The 18,664-nt window shown below is 44.7% G+C and overlaps 1 protein-coding gene across 8 annotated transcripts in view; it reads left to right on the top strand.

Moving 5' to 3' along the window:
• Positions 1-881: 881 nt before the first annotated feature.
• LOC148889795 (transcriptional enhancer factor TEF-5-like) overlaps positions 882-18,664 on the top strand; it is a 47,709-nt gene continuing 29,926 nt past the window's right edge. For all 8 annotated transcript variants that reach the window (XM_089010213.1, XM_089010210.1, XM_089010212.1 and 5 more), the window contains exons 1-3: positions 882-1,056; positions 1,480-1,572; positions 18,165-18,422. In XM_089010213.1, coding sequence (XP_088866339.1) covers positions 18,299-18,422 — 124 coding nt within the window. In that variant the 5' untranslated portion in view covers positions 882-1,056; positions 1,480-1,572; positions 18,165-18,298. The remainder of the gene's footprint in view (positions 1,057-1,479; positions 1,573-18,164; positions 18,423-18,664) is intronic.

The following is an 18,664-nucleotide window of genomic DNA, read 5'->3' as shown; positions in this document are numbered from 1 at the left end:
CATTACATTTTTGAATCTTTCCGCTTGAAAAAGACAATACATGCAAAGTTGTGTGTATACTTTTTTCCACATTTTAACAAATAACATCTCGAAACACTTATCCGAAAACATCATTTTCCCCAGTTGTGCTTCTAATATCATGTCAATGAAAAGAAATAGGGTTTTTTTCCTCGAAAAGGATAGCATCAAGGTGTCATGGTGATCGAACCTTTTATGTTTCAAAGTAAATGATGCGGCAACACAATTAAAGAGATGTGATAATATTCATTGGTTTATCCCTTGTGAAAAATGATCAATATTACAATTTACTGAGTCACAGTAGTTGCCTAGGTATTCGTTTGATGACGGCATTGTTATTATTAATCCATGATGATATTTTTTACTCGTTGATATGATAGCATTATTAGTTGGTATGATCGCATTAAGATGAAAAGCAAATGAGTTACAGTCAAAGTTAGTGGATGCTCTCTGTCCACATATAAATCAAGCCATATCAATAAAAACTTTGATATAGTGTATTTTTACATGAGTAACTCGTTTTTCACAAAATTGTACATGATTTTTGGTAGTTTTTGGTTAAAAACAAAAAACAAAAGTGAGAAGCCATTTTGGAGCCATAAAGGCCGGATCTTTTTTGCGAGCCGAGCCAAAAGAACCGGCTCTCTGAAAAGAGCCGGAATTCCCATCACTCGGACTGGATGGTATCGGATCCCCTTGGCGGCAGTTGGTCAAAGTCCCGCCCTGAAGTGTGTTGATTGACACACACCAATGGCTCTTCGGCGGACGTCTTTTTTTTTCTTTCTTTCTTTCTTTTCCTTCCCTCCCTCCCTCCCTCCCTCCCTCCCTCCCTCCCTCCCTCCCTCCCTCCCTCCCTCCCTCCCTTCGCCTTCCAGTGTAGTGCGTTGATTTCATACCAAAGTCATACTTAACATTCCACTTCTACTGTCAAAGCTCCGGAGAAAATATTGTAGCAAAACAAGGGCGCCGGAATTGGCCCCCCAAAAAAGTCTGGATATTAAGCAAGTTTTTGTGTCGGGAGGAGCACGTTGGAACAAGGTAAGTTTCCACGTAAAATGCTTCTTCTGAGCACCGAGGCTTTTTTTCCTCCCTCAACGCTCTCTCGCTCGCTCGCTCGCTGCTCTCCCTGCGTGAAGTTTTCGGATCATTGTCATTTTTGACATTTTTCCGCCGAGCGGGAGGGAAGGGAAGGGAAGGGAGGAAGGAAGGAAGGAAGGAAAGGAAGGAAGGAAGCAAACGCCAGTACTGCTGTTGCTTCGACTCTTCTGTCAGTGTCCTTTTTCTTGCCGGGGACTGGGATGTTTCCTGCGGGGAAGAAGCACCACCGACAAGCTTCGGGGGGGGGACGCCACAGACTCAAGCGACCAAATCAAAGAGCTTCGTGATTGATGCCCTTTTGACAGCGAGCGAACAAACGCAGCAACCGACATGTGTGTTTTGTGTGTGTGTCGTTCCACGCAGCGATTCCAGCCAACCAACAGAGCACAACCGTTGGGGAGCCACTTGATAGGCGACCGCTTGCCTTTGCTGGCTCGGAACTCTGCGTTTGCTGAGGTAAGACATTTTTTTGGACTCTGTTGCTCTGAAACTTATCATGTTGCTAGAGGACAACGGACACATTTTAAAAGACGCTCAAAATAAAGTCTGTCTATCTATCTATCTATCTATCTATCTATCTATCTATCTATCTATCTGTCTGTCTGTCTGTCTGTCTGTCTGTCTGTCTGTCTGTCTGTCTGTCTGTCTGTCTGTCTGTCTGTCTGTCTGTCTGTCTGTCTGTCTGTCTGTCTGTCTGAAATAGATTTCTTGCTACAAGTCGGGATTGTGAACATTTTGTCTCGATCAGATCCAATTGAATCCTGGTTCAGATACCCGATGATGCTCAAGAAGATTATCGGTGTTCATTTTAAAATGACACGATGTCGCCATCCAAATCAAATGTGATCCTTGCTCGACCTCCTGACCATGCACGTTTTGTCAATATGAGACACAATTTAACGCTGGTTGAAGGGTCCGATTTTGCCGAATGGGATTTTTGGCGTTAACTTCACGTCTCTCTAATTATCCATATACGTGGATGACTCTCTCTTTGGGAATGCTTGTTGTATTGGATCGGATCTTGGTATACACTGCAGTATATACCAAGTCCAATTCTATTTCAACATCTTCATCATCATCTTTTTTTTTGGATTGGTGGTGTAAAATTCAAGTTGAATTCGATTTGGATTTACTTCGAGAAGACAGAACAACTTGGATTTGATTAAATCGTGGTTTTAGAGCCTGGGATTGTAGGTGTTAAATTCAAATGGGATCAATGCCTGACCCCGCATACAATTAATTATCTCTCAATATATTGGATTGGATTGGATTGGATTTGCCTTTATTAGTCTCGCAGTGGAGTCTACCAAAGATTGACTGGCAACCGGTTCAGGGTGTCCCGAAGACATCTGGGATAGGCTCCAGCACCCTCCACAATTCTAATCAGGATGAAGTTGATTGAAAAATGAACAAATTAATGATTGAATGTCTATTTACAGTATATGGCAATGTCATTGTTAAATTCAAATCATGATTTCGTTTGAGCCAGAAGGGGAAAAAAATAAGCGTAAAATAGGATGGTTTCCCAAAACTCCAAAGTAGATTAGAGCTGGTTTGCATTTGGTTGATACATGATACAATTCTGACCCGCATATTTCGTCTGGATCTGATACAATTTAACTGGTGGCTTTTGGTAGTGTAGTGAATTGGATTGTCTGTCTGCAATTCAAAGTGGACGTGGTCTGTGTCTGACCTGCATCCACTTTATGATGACCTACTGAATGTGGATCAGAAATGAAGTTTGACATTCAGATGGTTTGAAATCCATTGAGTCAATTCCAATTCCAATTACAAATTGGAAAACGTCTTGTTGTGAATAAAGTTTCATCTTACACCTTGTGAAACTCTGATTCTATCCCAAACGGATACTATTGAGCATACTGTACCTTGAAGAACTTCATCCTGCTAAATGGAATCGTCAATCGGACCTGTGAGTTTGCTTTGGTGTTACAACACTGCGTACACATAGCAAACTTTGTCTTAACTCTTTCCCTGCCATTCACAAATGTCGTCGAGAATTGATAATATCACGTCGAGCGCCATTCACCAATTTGTTCGAGTTTAGTTTTTTTCATGCTTGGGTGCCGATAAAGCGCTATCCATGCCTGTCTCCCAATCTTCCAGAAAGTAGAATATCATTCTGCAATAAGCTATGTCCAACTCTCCATGACTATGCTTTTGTTACGCAGAAGTGATGAATTATTGTGGTCCAATTTGTTGTCCCCCCCCCCGTAGCCAAACTAGCACGTGTGTTTTCACACTGTAAAGGTGTATAAAAGGAAGGGTCACATGTTCAATAGCAGAATGTTTGAGAAGCCATCGAATGGGGTTCTTAGGGCCATTAGACGTAGCTCAACAAGGAATGTCACCTCACCCAATAGCGGCTTGTTGCTTTTTTCTTGACACCAGCCAAACGTTTATCCCGGGTGGTTCTTTGTTTTTCTTCTTCTTTTTTTTTTTAACCATTTGCAGTTAAAATCACAGGTTTGACACAAACGATAGAATGTCGTCTATCGGGTTGTCAGCAGCTGACCCGAAGAACCTGTTAATGTTTCGGTTTGGGCGCCTCATCGTTACAGACTCATTATGTTTTTTCCATTAGCTAGCTGGCTAGCTATTAGCTGTCTAGCTGGATGGCTGTTAGCTGTCTCGATGTTGGCTATCTGGCTGTCTATTCACTATTTATTTGCTATCCATTAGCTAGCGAGCTTTTAGCTGTCTAGCTGACTGGCTGTAAACTGTCTAACTGGCTATATCTATTAGCTATTTATTTGCTATCCATTAGCTAGCTCGCTAGCTCTCTATCTATTTGAGTTATTTTGGGGTTGAGTGAACGCTGGCCCATGTGGCTGCTGTGACTGTAAAGTGACCTTGAAAGCTTTGAAAGGCGCTTGAAATAAAATGTATTATTATGATTATTATAAATGATCAAAATGGTGGGGCAGGGGGACAGATTTGTATGTCTGTCGGTTTTAGCTTCCTTCATTTTCTGGGCCGTTATGGCTGTTGCTTATCCATCATTCAAAAGCCGATCTTTGGGCAAACAAAGTTGGGCTCTTTAGTACAACACACAAAATATGATCATTTTAGGTCATAATTTGGTATCGCTGGTCATTCAGATATCTTATAGATAAAGGGTTCAGATATCTTAAAACAAGAACTTATATGTGTGGGAAGTGCTTAGTGACAATCTGCCATTTTTTTGCCATCCTGATTGGCGACTGCGGACATGTGGAAGTGATGTTCTTAAACGCAAACGAGCCGAGCCAAACATTGTTGTCCGGCCAAAACGTGACACGCCAAGAAGATGCTTTCTATGAGATGCTGTAAGGAGAGAAAACGAATCTGTAAGCCATTAAAGATTTTTGCTGCTCTGACAGATTTGCTCCATTGTTCTTGAGCATTTTGAAGGGTTGAGGCCTCCACGTGTTTCTACAATCGTTGCCGATTGAGCTTGTGCGAAGGCAAGGTTTGTTTTTTTCAACTCACGCCATATTATTTTGCTCATTAAAATGACTTGAGAGTTGTTGTCGCCTCAAATAGTATATTTGCCTTATTTCTTTTTTTTGTCTTTAACGAGCAAACTCTCTAACCCTCCGACACCCTTCCTTGCCGTTCCCAGCTGAATTCCTTCAGGATGTTTATCAGCTGCTCAGAGATCGCATTTTTTTTTGTTTCTTGAAAAGCACCCCAAATAAATTGAAAGCATCTAATGTCGATTTTATGGAAGACCCTGGACTGTATCCTGTTTTGGATGCTAGGCTGTCAATCGTTTGTTAGCGGCGATTTGTGTTAAAATCCAAAGAAGAAGGGTAGAAAGAACCCAGGGCCCCCATTTATTGATATATTATATTTGGAAAACGTTTTTCATTCATTGAAGGTGAATTGGCAAATAGGGAAAATCCATCTATTCATCTTTATAGCTATGTAGCTAGCTAGCCAGCTACATAGCTACCTGTGTGTGTGTCAATTTATGAATGGCTTCTGTTTATGTGAATATTGTTTGCTTTTGTAATGCTAACAAGTACGTATCAAGATCAAATTTGACAAAAAAGAAAAATAAATCACGAGTTTGGCATATTATTTTTATTTTATATTATATTTAGAAAATCTTTTTTATTCATTCAAGGTACACCTTATACTCATGTGCGCCTTATACAGGTGACCCAAAAAGATGTTTAGCCATGTGGAAAACATTGCTGCAGTGAGGGACTCAGTAAGACGCATCTTTTTGGGTCACCCTCTCGAAAGAGGAATGTGTCAAAGTGATTGACAACTTTGTCAGACCAGTACAGATTTGCTTGCAACCAAATGGTCGACATTTGGAACACATCTTGGGAAAGCCATCAATTGTCTAAAAATAGACAGAAATAGCTGAAACTCTGCGGAATGGTATTCCATAAACCAAATAATGTGTGGTTGTAATTGGAAAGAAATAGCTTATTAATCAAAGCCACAATTGAAAATGTCACGGGTATGCATCTTTTTGGGTCACCCTGTATGGATCAAGTTTGAAAATACACCATTCATTGAGGGTGCGCCTTATACTCCGGTGCGCCTTATGCACCAGAAACTACAGTATTCCCATGTACCATATCTCACAAAAGTGAGTAAAGCCTGACAGGTTGCTACTAAGATCCTCTTTAGAATCAGAATCAGAATCATCTTTATTGGCCAAGCATGTCGAACACATAAAGAATTTATGTCCGGTAGAACACGCTGCACTAGTATCATCATCCAAAAACTGCAAAGAGGCACTATACAGTTCTATTTGGGTTAGGTGCAATACATATCTATTGGTTTATATAGAGCTTTAACAAAAGCTGATGCTGTAACTAAGCACAAACGTGGAAAAAAGGGCAATGCTGTACCCTTGTGGAAAAGAAAAAAAAACATTGCCAGAGGGCCATGGTCAGCGCTCTATCTGCACCCATGGATGGCGCTCTGCGTCATATTTTCAATTCCCGAATACATTTGTGAATGGCAGTTCAAATGATTCTTTTGGCGCTGTTGATCGGAGTGGAAATAACTGGCTGTGAGTATGCAAGTGTGTTGGGTGACTGTGATAAGCGTTGTGGGTTTCATGAACATGCGCGCATGCGCACACCAACTCACAGTGTGTCACACTCCAGTTCTGCTGACCCAAGGGCACTCATGTGAAACCACTTTAATCCCCCCCGTTCAGGCTGTTTGGGTTGGGGGAGGATCTCCCGCTGTGTCTCAGGAGTATTCATCTTTGTTGCTCTTATTATAACAGTGCGCGATTGTCCAAAATGTTAGGCTTGTTCTCAATAGGCCCATATTAAGTGTGCAACAAACTGGGCTCAGAGATCCCTTGATGAAAATGCCTTTTCACCACCAATCCTCCCCTCAAATCCCCGTGCAAACGAAGCTATGAGCCTTGGCGGCAGGTAATCGCTTATTTTGCCCCAAATTTTGAATGTGAGATTAATCCACTGGCTGCAAGGCTAAGCATGTCCTGCAGCATTCACACATGATGATTCGTAACCGCTCTTAGCCACGAAATGACCAATCCAGACATGATTGGTTTCCCTCTGCTACATTCCCTGGAATGTTCCCGATTTTTTTCCCCCTCCCTGAATATGCTGATTCAGGCTTTCAGGAGAAAAACACTAGATGAAGATGAAAAGTAAGAACAGCAGTAAGACTAGTGCACTGGACGCTTCACTGCCTGTCGGTCTTTCCTTTCCAGATGGGTAAATGTTTCATAGTTAGTCAAAGGATGACGATTGGAAGGTGATCAAAGTCAGTGTTTGTTTCCCTTACTGGACAGACTCTGATCCACTTTAAACGGCCTGTAAAAACTGGGGACTTCATCACAGCCATCCATTTTCTTCTCTTGGGGCAGAGTCTTGATGAGGGATACCCAGACTTCTCTGTACCGAGCCCAGCGGTTCGTAATCTTGTTGGAGGCACCGAACCCCACTAGGTTCATCTGCTCATTCATCGAACCCTTCTTTCAATGACGGTGTCCACTAACTGCACTCTACCTCTGCGGCGCAGGATCCACTGACCCCGTGAGACCGACTCACCGAATCCCTAGAGTATGATCTGATCAAACACAGCGTAAGAACCACTAACCTAGCCACTTTGCCTAGTTCTTCCGGATGAATCCAAGTCTCGGCAAGAGACGGAGTCTCTTTGGCCTGTCCTGGGTTGTCTTCAGTGTCTCCTCTGAGTCAGATGTGCCGTGAACATGGAGGCATCCTACCCCGATACCTGAGCGCCGACGGTGAGAGTAGGATAGTAGACTGACCAGTAAATTGAGAACTTTGCCTTTGAAGATCAGCTACTTCTTCACCTTGACAGACCGATACAGAGTCTGCAGATGCTACACTGATACAGCTGTCAATGTCCCACTCTATCCTTCACTCGTTTGTGATGCTTGAACTCCACTTGGGGCAGGATCTCATTGCTCGACTTGGAGGGGACAATTGACCCTTTTTCTGACAGAAAGCCATTTGATGGCTTCTTTATCCCAACCGCTTCACACTCTGCTACCAACTGGTCTTGGTGCAACCAATGGCATCACACCTTCTGCAATAAGCAGAGGATCACTCGTGAAACCATACGTATGCTGTATATGTATAGGTATGTTTGTGTGTGTGTGTGTGTGTGTGTGTGTGTGTGTGTGTGTGTGTGTGTGTGTGTGTGTGTGTGTGTGTGTGTGTGTGTGTGTGTGTGTGTGCGCGTACGCCTCTCCCTCTCAGCTCTGATTGTTTCCTGAGCTCTGCGGCAGATAGGAAGTCAGAGGAAGTTATTGCAGGATCTGAAGCAAATTTATTAGGCCCATACACGCACTTACGAGGAGAAGGAGGAGGATGGTAACACGGTCTCAATTTTTGCATATTATTTTGGAAAACGTCGAGCAAAAAAGTCCTTTAAATATCACTGGGACGGGGCGAAAGCCGTGTTCATGTCACAGAGCAGTAAGCTAAAATGTTTTCTTTCTCCTGTAATACGACCTTTGAAAGCAGCTGCTCCTTTCGCCTGCCAAGTCCTGTTGTTTCCCTTGTCAAGTGTGTGTGTGTGTGTGTGTGTGTGTGTGTGTGTGTGTGTGTGTGTGTGTGTGTGTGTGTGTGTGTGTGTGTGTGTGTGTGTGTGTGTGTGTGTGTGCGCGTGTGTGCGTGCGTGTGTGTGTGTGTGTGTGCGTGCGTGCGTGTGTATGTGTGTGTGTGTGTGTGTCTTGTACTTGTACTTGTGTGTGCCTCGACTGGGATCACCACCTTATCGTGGTGAGGCACTTTGCGCGTCTCCGTGACCCCGAGAGCTATGTCGGCTGGAGTCTTGTACTCCTGGCAGGGTCACCCAAGCCGAACAGGTCGGAGGGTAGAGGCCAGACAAAGAGTGATCCCAAATCCGCACCCGGGGGTAGGCGTAGGCGGAGTCCAACAGATCGGACCACCGGCAGCCCCTTGCAACCGCACTCACCTGAAGGTCGTCTCGAGTCTTCACTCTTGCCACTGGAATACAGTGGGTGCGGCCAAGTATGTGGGGGAAGGAATTGCGCGCCCCGTCCCTCACACTAAATCCACTAGTAGCGCAGGTTTCAGCTTCCACCATATAAGTCCACTGGCGATAGGATAAAGTGACGGGGGCAGGTCATGGATGTGACTGGAAGCTTCTAGCTTGATTCCTACACAGGGGCGGTACAGGATTGATGGTCGTTGCGAAGATGGGATGGAGCAACATTATCCTTCGGCAGCATCCTGTGCGTCTGAGCAGCCCTATTCAGGGTCCGCACTGCTCACCCCTTATAGGGGAAGGGTCTAGAAAAGGTGACCTAAACATTGCTTGTTCCACCACACCTGGGTGGCCCACCGCAGCCACCAAGGCATCCCCCCTCTGCGGTCGAAAACGAAATATAATCAAACCCATGACTATGAACCTGGCTTCCTGGAATGTTCGCACCCTCCTCGATGCTCGAGACGGGATGGAGAGACCTCGGAGACGAACTGCCCTCATCGCACATGAGCTGAGAAGGTACAACATCGATATTGGCGCACTCAGTGAGACTCGGTTCTCAGGCGAGGATTCACTCACAGAAGTTGGTGAAGGTTACACCTTCTTCTGGAAGGGTCTCCCAGAGAATGAGCGAAGACTCCATGGAGTTGGCTTTGCTGTGAAAAGCAGCTTACTCAGTAACATCCCTGAGTCCCCCCAAGGCATCAGTGAACGGCTTATGACCTGGCGTATTCCCCTGGTAAAAGGTCGCTTCGCAACTTTAATCAGCGCCTATGCTCCCACCTTGGATGCTGACGATAACACCAAAGATGCCTTCTACGAGTCCCTGGATGCTACCATATCCAAAATCCCTGCCTCTGATAAACTTGTTCTGATGGGTGACTTCAATGCCCGAGTAGGTACTGATGCCAGGCTCTGGAAACAAGTAATCGGAAGGCACGGGACGGGGAAAATAAACAGCAATGGCCTCCGACTCCTCACTCTGTGCTCTGAGCATCAGTTGATTGTAACTAACACCATCTTTCAACTGAAAAAGAAATACATCACATCATGGATGCACCCCAGGTCCAAACATTGGCACTTACTGGACTACATCATCACAAGGCAACGGGACCAAAATGATGTCTGCATCACGCGGGCCATGCGTGGGGCTGAATGCTGGACTGATCATCGACTGATCAAGTCCAGGCTCAAGCTGAGAATTCGACCTCCTCATAAGAAACAGCAACCCCAAAGGCGTCTTAACACCAGGGCCCTGGAGTCCCCAGAATGTGCAGCCAGCTACCGCCACAAGCTGGCAGAGGGACTTGCCAGCCTGGACAACGACACCAGTAACGGTGACCTTGATGTTGAAAGCAGGTGGAAAAAATTGAGGACAACAATTCATCAAGCTGCCTCTGAGACCATCGGCTTCACTCAGAAACGTCATCAAGACTGGTTCGATAACAGCTCAGCTGCCATACAGGAGCTTCTGGAAGCCAAGCGCAAAGCCCATACCACACTTCTCTCCAACCCTCATTCTCCACTTCTCCTCTCTCACTACAAGGCCATCCGTGGTGAAACACAGAAACAGCTGAGGATGATGGAGAACAAGTGGTGGCTCAGCAAGGCCCAAGAAATCCAGAGGCATGCAGACAACAACAACACACACGCCTTCTATGATGCTGTAAAATCCCTGCACGGCCCACGAAGACAACACATTGTCCCAGTTAAATCTGCAGACGGTTCTGTACTACTGAAGGACAAACAGCTAATACTTGAGCGCTGGGCAGAGCACTTTGACTCCCTGCTCAACCAAGTAAACCCTTCAGACACATCTGTCCTTGACTCCCTCCCAGAGCTTCCATCAGTTCCCTCCCTTGATGAACCTCCTCAGTTCACAGAGGTCCTCTCTGCAATCCGGAGCCTTAAAAACAACAAAAGCCCTGGCCCTGATGGACTTCCAGCTGAGGTCTTCAAGAGCGGCGGTTACCTCCTGACACGGAAGCTTTACCACCTCATCTGCAACATCTGGCAAAACGGGACACTTCCTCAGGAATGGAAAGACAGCAACATCGTCACCATTTACAAAAGGAAGGGGGACAAGTCAGTCTGCGGCAACAGCCGTGGCATCTCCCTACTTTCTGTTGCTGGCAAGATTCTTGCAAAAGTAATGCTGTTCCGTCTTACATCGCACATTACCGAAGACATCCTCCCAGAGACACAATGCGGCTTCAGGAAGGATCGAAGCACTCTGGACATGATCTTCGCTGCGCGCCAAGTTCAGGAGAAATGCAAGGAACAAAACAAGGACCTCTATATCACCTTCATTGACCTTACAAAGGCATTTGACACAGTTAACCGTGACATTCTCTGGACCATACTGCAGAAATTTGGCATCCCCTCCAAATTTCTCGGCATCCTAAAACAGTTCCACAGCGGCATGCAAGCAACTGTACTTGTTGGTGGCCAGCAATCTTCCCCGTTCCCTGTGGAAGTCGGGGTGAAGCAGGGCTGTGTACTGGCCCCTGCTATATTCAACCTGTTCCTGATGGCAGCTACGCTCCTCTTCCATAAGTCCATCCAGGAAGGTGGCGGCGTAGAAATCCAATTCCGCCTGGATGGTAACCTGTTTAACATCAGACGCCTACAGGCCAAGACCAAGACCCTGATCAGCGGCATCCACGAGCTACAGTATGCAGATGATTGTGCTCTGCTGGCCCACAGCCCAGCTGCCATGCAAAATGCCCTTGATACCATGTCCTCCGTCTACCGATCACTCGGTCTCGTGATCAATGTAACCAAAACGGAGGTCATGGCAAAAGAGAGTTCTCCAACCCCAGCGTTCACCCTCAGTGGCACACCCCTCAAGGTTGTCCAACAATTCAGCTACCTCGGCAGCATTCTAACACCCTCCTGTCTAATTGATGATGACGTCCAGGCCCGCATCCATCAAGCCTCCAAAGCTTTTGGCAGATTGCGTACTCGTGTGTTCGAAAACAACCACTTAAGAACTCCAACAAAAGTCGCAGTCTACCAAGCAGTGTGTGTGTCCACGCTGCTATATGGCGCAGAAGCCTGGACCATCTATCGACGCCATGTGAGACGCCTTGATGCATTCCACATCAGGTGCCTCCAACGAATCCTTGGCATCACCTGGCAGGATCGTGTTCCACACACCGACATCCTTCAACGCACTGCCTCCACCAGTATCGAGGCCATACTGGCAAAGAGGCAACTTCGGTGGGTTGGACATGTCATCCGGATGCCTAGCTGCCGCTTGCCTCGACAGGTGCTTTATGGACAACTCTTGTCAGCGAAGAGGAAGCCTGGTGGTCCTAAGCTGCGATACAAAGACCAGCTTAAACAGACTCTAAAGAACTGCAACATCAAGCCCAGCGATCTGGAGTCTGCTGCAGCGAACAGGCCACTGTGGCGCTCCTTATGCCACGAAGGGGTGACACAACTTGAAGACAAGCGCACCCAGAGGAGGATCGTGCGGCACGAGCAAAGACACCTTTGTGCTGCTTCAGTACCGTCTCGCCAGCCCGGTCCTGGCCTCACATGTCCTGAATGTGGCAGGATTTGTGGCTCCAGAATCGGGCTTCATAGTCACCTACAGTGGCATCGCCGCCAGCGCCAATAACCACTGTCCAATACCCCACAAAGCAATGGAAGCGACGTCATCCTCGACTTCGATGGACTGCCAAGAGAGAGTGTCTTGTACAGACCAAGTATGTTTATTCTACATCTGTGGGCGGCCTTGAGCACTCTCAGAGTTTGTGGGTTAGCGTATGGAGACCAAACATTTCAGTTTCAAGACAGTATCGAACGAAAAGAGCATAACTGATACACACAATGGACTTGGTGGGAATGTGTTTTTGCGATGGGAAAGTGAGTCCGTGGTGTACATACTTTCTATTATTTCTCTGTGTACATACGAGAATCAGTATTAATGTGCCTTACGATTGTACGTGGACCAGTCTGCAGAACATAGTTACATCACAATACAATACATCCTAATTGATATAGCGCTTTCACAACAGCTGCAGCCTTTGTGAAAGCGCTTCACATAATAGTCAACACAAAGCAAAATAATAAACACAGCCGGAACATAAACACACAGACATTTGTGCAATCTTAACGACTTTCCCCATTTACTCTGTGACGTTTGAATACAAGACACACCTTATTATCAGTTCTAGATCAAAGAGGAGAGGATGAAAGCCTCCTTTTCACCCGTGAATCAGAGACCTCATGGTGGAATGTGCCCATCTGCTACGAGCTCAGTTTTCAAAGCATACGCGATGCTGTAGCATCCATTGACAAAAAGAAATGGTCTCACACCTCCTGAACCACGTAAATCCGCTTCAATTCCAAGCCGCGACAGTTCTGCCATCCTGTCTCACATTTAAAAATAATTTGGCTTATTGTTCTGCGAAGAAAACAGCAAACACATTGCTCTGTTGTCTGTTCTAGTAAAATGTACAAGATGAATAGTTGTCGTCCCTTCAATGGCTTCTCTGCTTTCTTTCATGTGACGCAGCAGCCCAGCAAGTGACTCAATCATAATGACTGGAATCAGCGGCATGTTTCGAAACTCACAAAATCCTCTTCCCGAAGAAGAAGGGAAAAAAACGGTCATAACATTCATCCGGTTGCTAGTGGGACTCGCGGCTCAAGTAATCCGATTGCCAAGAAAAGGAAGTACCGAGTTGGCCGAGCACACGGATCGGGAAAAAAAGGGCAATGTGTGCATTGTTGGCCATGAATGGCGGCATTTGAATGAAGGCGCGCATGCAGCGGCGCTATTTACATTCCTGCTGCACATTGGAATTTTCTTGCATGTTGCTTTGGGTGTCCCGTGGCTCCACTCCCGGAAAGTAGGAGGAGGCTTGTGGGACTTAGATCTCGTCATATCGTGGAGCTTTTCCCATTTCAACTTTACAGTTGCCTGATATCGTCTTGTTCTCGCTCATCACCGAAAAATAAAATGACCCCGACTCCATTTTTCATTTTATGACTTTTTCCATTTAGCAATTTGGAGTTTGCATCTTGTCCCAGGGTCTGCTTGGCTTTTCTCAGGGTACTCCAGTTTTCTCCCAAATGACAAAGTCATGATGGCGGGAGTGTGGAGTTTGCATGTTCTCCCGGGGTCTGCGTGGATTTTCTCCGGGTACTCCAGTTTTCTCCCAAATTACAACGACATGAATGGCTGGACTGATTGAACACTCGAAATCATTCATAAGTGTGAGTGTGACCACGGGTGGTTGTTCGTCTGTGTGTGTGCCTTGCGATTGGGTGGCAACCGGTTCAGGGTGTCCCCCACCTACAACACTTTTGAGGATGAAGCGGATTGGAAAATGAATGAATGAATAATCTGAATGTAATGTGTAAATAGCGTAGTCTAAATAATTAATAATAATACATTCAATTTATAAGCGCCTTTCAAAACTCTCAAGGATACTTTACAGTCACAGGCTGCGGGTGAGCAGCGGCAGCCAGACGCGCCAGCGTTCACTCAACCCGGAAGTAACGCACACACATTTAACTCAGAATTCTGACTTTTAACTCAGAATTCCCACTCTTAATTCAGAATTCCGACTTTTAACGAAGAATAATAGTGTAGGTCTTGTGCATTGGAGCCTCAAATGTTATGAAGACTCAAAAAGGTTTTAAATTGTGTTAAAAAAAAGAAAATAATGGAGGCTGTGTTACTTTGTCTCTTCTCTGTCTAGAGTAAACAATGTTATTTCACAATTTTATTTTTGCTGTAATTCCTCTTCCGACAACGACATGGCTGCACATTCATGGGTCTATCACTAGCTCATGATCTAAATTGGAACAAGAGTGAAAACAAAGTACAGTAAAGTCTCGTTATATCGATATTCAAGGGAGTCCGAAAAATATCGATATAACCGGGACTATCGATATATCCGACCCTGTTTGCATGTAATTTTCTCCGTGCGTGCATAGAAATACTATCGATATAACCGGGACTTGCAATTACATGCAAATAGGGTCGGATATATCGATAGTCCCGGTTATATCGATATTTTTTCGGACTCCCTTGAATATCGATATAACGAGACTTTACTGTATTGTATCAGTATTCTATTGGTGAATACGCAGATGTAAGAACTGGTATATGACCTCAAAAAAGTAGTATTGGTGCATCCTGAATTTCATCTCTCTCGAAAGGGTGAGATGTCGAACCATTGCATGCAGTCAAACAAATTGTTGCGCTACTTCTAATAGCCCCCTCCCCCTTTTCGCTGTGTCGATGTTGCATTCTGGCTCAAACAGCCCCTCTGTTTTCCAAACACCCGAGTGTAAGCCAAAATTGGACAACACACCCCCATCGGGCCCCCCTCCACTCTCCCGACAAACTAACCAACTCTCCGGCCGAACCACAACCACCGCACTCCGCCCTTCCACTGGTCTTCTGTCCTTATTTGGGTCGAGACGTTCCCAACACTGGGAGGGGAGGTCGAAAAGGGAAAGGGGGGAGTCTCTGACGGGGGGCGGGGGGTCGGTTTGACACAAGGGAGGCAGGAGTCGAAGCAGTGAGCACTTGCAGCCCCTTCCTTAATAAGGACATGTCTGGAATTCAAGATGCACTCTGGGCAAAGGACCTCACTTGACCAGGATCGCGGTGCCCTCACATCTGTTTGTTGTTCTTCCTACTTAGAGGGGGACATTTCTTCTACTCCTCCCAACCTCCACCCTCCAATCATCACATGATTATTAGAATGATGACCAAAGCCTCACACCAAGCAGCGACTGCATCCCATGGGGATGTCTCGCAGGGGATGTCTCAACACCGCTAACCGAGTCCCGTAGGGTGACTCCCTTAGCTGTGTTGAGTTCTAATGGCATGAGCCCGTTTGATGGGGTCTGCCGCCTACCAGGTTTCGCCGCTTTAATTTAGCCACCTGACAAGGGCTTATTTGTCAAACTCTTCTTGGGGTTTGACGATGTGTTGGGTGTGACATGTGACCAAATCAATTCAAATGAATAGCTTCTTCTAAAATCCATTTCGTCCATCAGGAAACTTCCCAAAACAGCATTTTCAACAAAAGCTACAAAACAATTGTTTGATTACATCTTTTTTTGGCACAAGTTAGGCGCAGCTTCCTCAAAACATTTCGAATTGCACATTTTCCAACTAGCGTGACACCCTAGCGGTTAACACATTGACAATAATAATAATAATTAATAATAATAGCTGGGATAGGCTCCAGCAGCCCCCGCAACCCTAATGAGGAATAAGCGATACGGAAAATGGATGGGTGGATAATAATAATAATAATAATACATTTCATTTATAAGCGCCTTTCAAAGCCAGCGAGGTAGCCAGTTACATAGGTCAAGACAGATAGCTAGATGGCCAGCCAGATAGCTACTAGACCGCAAATAGATAGCAAATAGATAACTAGGGAGCCAGCTAGGTAGACAGCTCGATAGCAAGCTCGATAGCTAATAGAAGGCAAATAGATAGAAAATTCCCGCAATATCCTTGGAAACCTCAAAGTCGAGCAGTTCTGGGTTTGAACTTGTGCAAAATACATTTGACACTTATAAATTCAGAATTATATTGCAGATGTTTGTTTTGTTTTGGACTTTTCTTCCGCTTTGAGTTGAGTTCGATTTAAGCCTGCATGACTGGAACCGCTTTTGTTTCGGTGTGTAGCTTTTATAAGAAATGGACAGTATCATGATTTAGTAGTGTTGTGTACATCAAAAATTGCCTGTCTGTTTCAATCTTTCTTCTTTTCAATCTTTTCCATTTCTGGTGCTCAAATCGGCAAGCATGAACTCCTTCAAGTTTTTTGTTGTTTCAAGGTCCAATTCTCAGCTTTGGCTTTCTGTCTGGAATTGTGGCATGTTCATTTTCTGCTTGCTTGCTTGCCTTTCCACTTTCATTCATTGAACAATCATTTGTACAAAACTATCAATACTGGTGTCCATTCTGATTTGTCTTTCTACTCTGTGACCTGCAACCACAAACCTCGCGACGACAGGCACAAAATAAAATGGATGGGTTCCCGTATGACATGGTTTCCCTCGTCAATATTCGGCTGCAAGTGAGATTATTTTCCTGCATGAAGCTTAAGACAAAGAGATCACGTTGATCTTGCATCGGAAAACATCACGACGAGAAACATTGATCTTGATTTCTTCTTCATCGTTCCCACTCATCTGCATCTGCAAAAAGAAGCTCCCTGGTGGTTACTTCATCCACTGCCATTTGGAAGACAATGCAAAGGCAAATACGGAGACAGCTTGAAAAACACTTTGGATTTCGGGCTCTCCGTCGGCCGCCATCCGACCGCGTCGAGACGCAGTTCCGAGACCACAAACATTCTCCCAGGCCATTGCTGATTAGTGAGCTCTTTAAAGTTCCTTTCATGGCCTATCTTGAAGTTATTTCTATTTGTTCAATGCAGCGACACAAAATGGGAGGAATGATTTGTCCTGGGGGATGAGGAATGTTGACGTGACATCTTGCAGATGTAGTCTTGTGCTTTATTTCGAGCCTCACACGATGCGATGTGGAAGTGAAAGATATATAGAACAAGGTCAATTGCTAGATGCGGTACCCAGTATTAACTCATTCGCTTCCATTCACAAATTTATTCGGGAATTGAAAATTTGACATAGAGCGCCATTCCCAAATTACTATCAGAATCAGAATCATCTTTATTGCCAAGTATGGAGAACACACAAGGAATTTGTTTCCGGTAGAACACGCTGCACTAGTATCGTCATCAAAAAAAAAAAAAAAACACACTGCTAAGTGGCACATAGTTGGGGTTTTGTTTTTTTTCTTGCATGGGTGCTGATAAATCGACTGTCTGACCTCTGGCAATGTTTTTCCCCTCCACACGGGGCAGCATTTCCCTTTTTTTCCATGTTAGCGCTTTGTTCCAGCTTCAACTATTATTAAAGCGCAATATCAACCAATATGTATGTATTGCATTGTATTTTGGACAGACGGCCTCTTTTCAAGCTCATATAACTCCCAACCCATATAATTTAGGAATTAAGTATATATATATATATATATATATATATATATATATATATATATATATATATATATATACAGTAAAGTCTCATTATATCGATATTCAAGGGAGTCCGAAAAAATATCGATATAACCGGGACTATCGATATATCCGATATCGATATAACGAGACTTTACTGTGTATATATATATATATATATATATATATATATATATATATATATATATATATATATATATATATATATATATATATATATATATATATATATAATGTCAATATTCTGTGGTTCCTGGAATTCAAATGACAATGACAAAAACCCTGGCACAGGAGTAGACCCATTTTGCACACGCTGAATGTTTGTTTTGCCGTCATCGCACTTTTTTGATGTTGTGTGTCTCTTACGTCATAACATCTTGGTACCACATGTTCTTACATGAGGTTTTCTTTTGAGGTCTTCTTCTGTAAATAAATAGAGGACAACTTTTCATTTTTCTTTCTTTCAAATGTATTTAAAACTAAATACATGGCTGTGTTGTTGTATTGTTACAGCTTTCTTCTCGATCCTTTCATATCGGGGCTTGGGGTCGGGCCCAGGGGGAGCCGCCACCATTGCGTCCCACGATTGGAGTGCCAACGGAAGCCCAGAAGACGGGCTTGATGGCGGGGACAACGAGGACAAAGCCATGGACGGCGATGCCGAGGGCGTTTGGAGCCCCGACATCGAGCAGAGTTTCCAGGAGGCCCTCGCCATCTACCCTCCTTGCGGACGCAGGAAAATCATCCTGTCGGACGAGGGCAAGATGTACGGTGAGTCGGATGGATGACAAAGTTTCAAGCCCTTCTTCTTCAATTGTTACCAAATGTTTGTTGTCAAACAGATCCAGATGGCATCTAGTTTGGAGTACTCCCTGTTTCATTCAAATTAGGTCATAGTTTGATTTCAATGTCATTTTTTTCCACAACAGATATGATTCCACACATTGACTCACGAGCAGAGAACCTTTATTCGTCCCACAATGGGGACATTTGCAGGCCACAGCAGCATTTTG

This window comes from Hippocampus bargibanti, linkage group LG12, assembly GCF_051943395.1.
Source record: "Hippocampus bargibanti isolate YZ-2025 linkage group LG12, ASM5194339v1, whole genome shotgun sequence".
Classification (NCBI taxonomy): Eukaryota; Metazoa; Chordata; class Actinopteri; order Syngnathiformes; family Syngnathidae; genus Hippocampus; species Hippocampus bargibanti.
The sequence above is the reverse complement of the archived record's forward strand: the minus strand, read 5'-3'. Positions and strand labels throughout refer to the sequence as shown.